Source organism: Triticum dicoccoides, chromosome 1B (assembly GCF_002162155.2).
Source record: "Triticum dicoccoides isolate Atlit2015 ecotype Zavitan chromosome 1B, WEW_v2.0, whole genome shotgun sequence".
Classification (NCBI taxonomy): domain Eukaryota; kingdom Viridiplantae; phylum Streptophyta; class Magnoliopsida; order Poales; family Poaceae; genus Triticum; species Triticum dicoccoides.
The window spans coordinates 568,547,049-568,551,846 of record NC_041381.1 but is presented as its reverse complement, the minus strand read 5'-3'; the positions used below and the strand labels follow the sequence as shown (position 1 = coordinate 568,551,846).

The following is a 4,798-nucleotide window of genomic DNA, read 5'->3' as shown; positions in this document are numbered from 1 at the left end:
AGGGCCCAGAGATACCTCTCCGAGACACGGAGTGATAAATCCTAATCTCGATCTATGCCAACCCAACAAACACCTTCGGAGACACCTGTAGAGCATGTTTATAATCACCCAGTTATGTTGTGACGTTTGATAGCTAACAAGGTGTTCCTCCGGTATTCAGGAGTTGCATAATTTCATAGTCTGAGGAACATGTATAAGTCATGAAGAAAGCAGTAGCAATGAAACTGTAACGATCATAATGATAAGCTAACGGATGGGTCTTGTACATCACATCATTCTCCTAATGATGTGATCCCGTTTATCAAATGACAACACATGTTTATGGTTAGGAAACATAATCATCTTTGATTAACGAGCTAGTCAAATAAAGGCATACTAGGGACACTATGTTTTGTCTATGTATTCACACATGTACTAAGTTTCCGGTTAATACAATTCCAGCATGAATAATTAACATTTATCATGATATAAGGAAATAAATAATAACATTATTATTGCCTCTAGGGCATATTTCCTTCATGTGGATCGGGAGAGGCGTAAGAGGACAAGTGGTTGTTGGTATGGTAAAATCAACAACACACCCGACCCATAAATACTTGTCGAATCACTCCCTTGCACCTAGCTACACGGTATCAACGAGTATAAAAGCTAAACACTTGCAACTACATGGTGAAACTTTAGGCTTGCCCATTTTTCTATTGTTGTACTCGGTGTATGCAGATGTAGCACTTAGCTTGGCCTATTAGGATGATGATCACTGTTGGGTATGGGATGCACTAGGAAGATGAGTTCGAGATGAGAGCACGTACACAAGCGGATCCAACAAGCTGCTCGTACGAGTCTTGGGTATTTCACTTCCTGTGCTAAACACATCACAACAAAATTGCCCCATTCGTCGAGATCGCACTGATCACTTCCACGCCAACGGTCCAGCAATTCTCTCACACCAAGTCCATACACTAGATCAACCAATGTGGCATCCCTCTTGGCAAGCCAGTAAAGATGAAATCATGAAGATGATCGTAGCACATGATGCTCGGCTCGTTGCAGATATGTGATGAGCAGGCGGTACCATCACACTTTATAGAATCGGACAGTATGACGGACTAATTTTCACCTAGAGGCCGGAAATGTCTCAAAACTAGGTATGTCGGGCAGTTCGAGTGGTCTTTGGGGCTTGTTCAGTTTTCTTTTTCTTTTGAGAGCGGGACATGGAAGGAAAAAAATTCCAAGGTCAAGGATTTCAGCTTAACTATACTAACATTGCTATCAAAGACTGAACAGTGGGACACTTCGGGGCTATTTGGATTATGACTATCTCTGCCATATATTGCCACATGACTTTTGCCACACTTGCCATACTTGCCTTAATTGAGTTGCTCAAATTGCTAGCCACACTTTGGCTTGTCTAAAGAAATTTTGCCACACTTTTTGTGTCTCTGACATGTGGATTTCACTGCTCATAAAAAAAATCCTTGCCTTAGGTGTGGCTAGAACCAAACAACTACCAAATTTGGTCAAATTTGCCCAAGGTTAGGCGTGGCAAAGTGTGACTGGGAACCAAACAGCCCCTTCATACAAGCATTAGATTACAAATGGATCTCAAAACTAGCACGCTCTTCAAAAGAGAAAAACCTCACAGGCATAATAGCATTAGATATACAGAACTACAGGCGTCCTCTGTTTCTGAAGTCAACACTGCCAATCAACTGAAGCAGGGGCAACGAGTTTAAGTTCACAAGAATCACAGCTACCTCGTTTCCCATCTAAGCAATAAATGCAATTGAATCAAGGGTTGTATATACAGGTGGGCGTCAACTCGAACGATAAGAAGTTTATCTCGCCTTGCTAGTAAAAAAAACTCAACTTGTGCTACATATAAGCATATGTATACCACAAATATGCACTTGCGGGGTACACCGACAGAAAGATCAGCAAACCATGCAAACTCGCAACATTTCTGCATAAATAAAGGCCGCAACTACTACGGCTTGATATCGCCTTTAGGCAGGCCGAGGAGAGACGGCCGGTAGAGGGATTGGCGTTGTGCCATCTCGATTCTTTCCCGTGGATCGGACATTGATTCATCGCGTATCGCCTCCAGAATGGAACTGGTACCAAGCTCCCTGCAAGTGCGTAAGTAGTACAGAAAGTTCAGAAGGCTGTAGAGGCAACAGGACTGTAACAAAAGAAAAACTGTAACTACATGAGGCAACAATGGTGATCCAAGAGCATTCCAACCTCTTGATTAAAATCTTGTAAAGTGTTTTGAGTATCGGACACAGCTCGACAGGAGCAACATGCTTCTTGGTTTCTGGGTGCGTCACACTTATGCTGCCTTGGCTCAGGAGTTCATAAAATGCATTGACTGCAGAGACACCCTACAAGTTGAAAAAGAACACATAGAACTTAGCATACAGCTATGCCAAACCAAAAACTCATCCTGACAGTTATGCAAACATTCTACTCCCTCCGTCCCAAAATGTAAGATAATTTTTGACACTATGGTAAGTGTCAAAAATGGTCTTACATTTTAGGACAGAGAGAGTATTATTTAGATCGCGACACAAACCTGTATAGTCCCTTTGCCTTTGATGCTGTCCCCCATTTCCAGAGTCAGTTCTGCCTTAGCTAATTTATGGCCATACCAAGCATTACGACCTTTCAATAGTGTGACATAAGTATCTGCTAATAGTGGTCCAGAAAGTCTCTCAGGCTCTTCCGCTAGGAGGTGGGTGATGTATATCATTTCAGACGTGCAAAGTGAAAAGTACACTGCTTTGCTTGTTGCGCTCTCGTTCGTTAGTGCTGCCACCATACCTACAAGAAAACACGATGTTCAGCAAAACCGTTGAAAGATTAGGCCATGAATAGTACTCCCTCTGTACCGAAATAGTTGTCGCTGGAGTAGCTGAACTTCAGCTACTCCAGCGACAACTATTTTGGTACAGAGGGAGTAATATAGAAACAAATACAGAAATCTACACATATCCGCCAAGTTTAATACTGAATTCATCAGTAGTTTAAATCTACTGTATTGCATCAATGGCATCTATGCAACATAGCAGCAAGTAGCGTGTAAAAGAGATAACACCAATGCAAGAAACAGTAGATTCATATTACATATTCCATGGTATAATGGTGGATATTCAACATAAGGTTTCAAAATATTTCTGGTTTGCTGCAAAAATGTCAATAAGTGTGTTTCCTGTGTCTTCAAAAAGGAAGGCTCCCAATAACGATTTCATTTTCCTGATCAAGATAATACGAGGCATGCTGTGAACAAAATAAGACAGTGGTTCAGAGCAAATGGAAACTTACCAGCACCAATGGCATATATGTTCTTTAAGCCACCCATGACTTCATGAGTAATGAGATCACTATTATCCCATACAATGAAATGAGGCTGCCGCAAAAATTTAGAAAGAGGCTTCCTCCACTTGTCAGACCCACAGATGCGAGCGTTTGCGTACTCTTTATTGTAAATTTCAGAAGCAATGTTAGGGCCTCCGAGATATAGAATATTCTCCAACGGAACTCCAGCTACAATAAAACGAATGACAAACAAAACATCGTCAGGGCCTAAATGGATTGACACATGTACACGATGAATTAACAGAAGAGGAAACCAGACCGCTTATTATTCAGTACTAATGCAGATACAACTTGCTAAAATGATTGGTATGTACTCCAGCTCAAGGGGTTGCAGGACATAACACTTGGACATTCATGGCAAGCCATTTAGTGTAGGGGCATTAACTAGCTCTCCAATTATTTGATAAAGGACATAGAGAATGTGCTGTATAATCGTTTAGTAGTAGTTGTGGAGCACACTAAGTACTGTAAAGATAAAGGATACGAAGGACACTGACACTAAGTACAGATCAAGATTCAGAAATTAGCCTGCACACAACATCAGGAACATACATACATTGTGCCCTCAGTCAGTTCAGCGGTTAACAAATCTCATTTTAAATGATTTAGCAGTGGATTTGATATGTAACCAAAAGAAAGTATCAACCAGATACAGTAAGTAAGGAAAGTTCAGCAAAGAACTCACTTGCATTGGCGATCATCTGTGTGGGGGTAATGATCCGAGGCATGGGATCGAGCGACGCCTCGATCCCCTTGGCCAGCGAGATTATGATGGGCGGGTTGATCCTCTCCTTCCAGTACCTCCCGATCTCCCCGAACACCTCCCGGGTCTCGGTGGAGGGCAGGCCGTTGATGACGATGTCGGCGTCCCAGACGGCCTCCTGCAGGTTGGTGACTACCTTGAGCGGGCAGAGCGGCGTGTCGATCATGTTGAGGCAGAAGCCGTCGCGGAGGATCTCGTCGGCGTAGAGCGTGCGGTCGCCGAGGCGGGCCTCCACGTACTTGAGGTAGGCGCAGCGGCGGATGAGCCTGCGGAGGACGGCCTCGCGGGCGTTGATGACCTCGAAGAGGTGCTCGGCGGTGGCGCGGTCGACGGCGCGGCCCGGGCGGCGCCACACGCGCACCTGCGCCTTGTCGCGGTGGTCGCGGCCGTACGCGTCCTGCAGCAGCGCGCAGAAGACGCTCCCCCAGGCCCCCGCGCCCACGCCGGCGATCCGGAGCGGGTCCCCCTCCGCTTTCCCCAGCCGCCGCCGCAGCTCGTCCAGCTTCCTCTCCGCCGCGCCGTTCTTACCTCCTCCTGCTCCTGCTCCGTTGGCGTAGCTCCCCACCATCGCCGCGGCCTCCGACTAGCTCAGTCCGCCCGGCCACGCGCGGGAGGAGATCGAGGCGCGCAGTCGCAGGCCAGCTAAGCGAGAGTGACACG

General features: G+C 45.5%; 1 protein-coding gene across 1 annotated transcript; it reads right to left on the bottom strand.

The window, feature by feature from the left end:
- Positions 1 to 1,658: 1,658 nt before the first annotated feature.
- LOC119348816 (probable glycerol-3-phosphate dehydrogenase [NAD(+)] 3, cytosolic) lies at positions 1,659 to 4,790 on the bottom strand. The gene is made up of 5 exons (XM_037616803.1): positions 4,061 to 4,790; positions 3,322 to 3,543; positions 2,573 to 2,820; positions 2,242 to 2,381; positions 1,659 to 2,126 (listed from the first exon to the last, which is right to left on the bottom strand). Exons 1-5 carry the CDS (start codon positions 4,704 to 4,706, stop codon positions 1,985 to 1,987), a joined length of 1,398 nt encoding a protein of 465 aa, XP_037472700.1. The 5' UTR covers positions 4,707 to 4,790; the 3' UTR covers positions 1,659 to 1,984.
- Positions 4,791 to 4,798: the final 8 nt, after the last annotated feature.

Bases quoted from the DNA above. Each gene is read 5' to 3' on its own strand.
- LOC119348816 (XM_037616803.1), bottom strand. From the start codon at position 4,706: ATGGTGGGGAGCTACGCCAACGGAGCAGGAGCAGGAGGAGGTAAGAAC. The intron at 3,544-4,060 runs GTGAGTTCTTTG...GTTTTATTGTAG, and splicing joins ACAGATGATCGCCAATGCAA to CTGGAGTTCCGTTGGAGAAT. The intron at 2,127-2,241 runs GTTGGAATGCTC...ACGCACTTGCAG, and splicing joins TACAAGATTTTAATCAAGAG to GGAGCTTGGTACCAGTTCCA.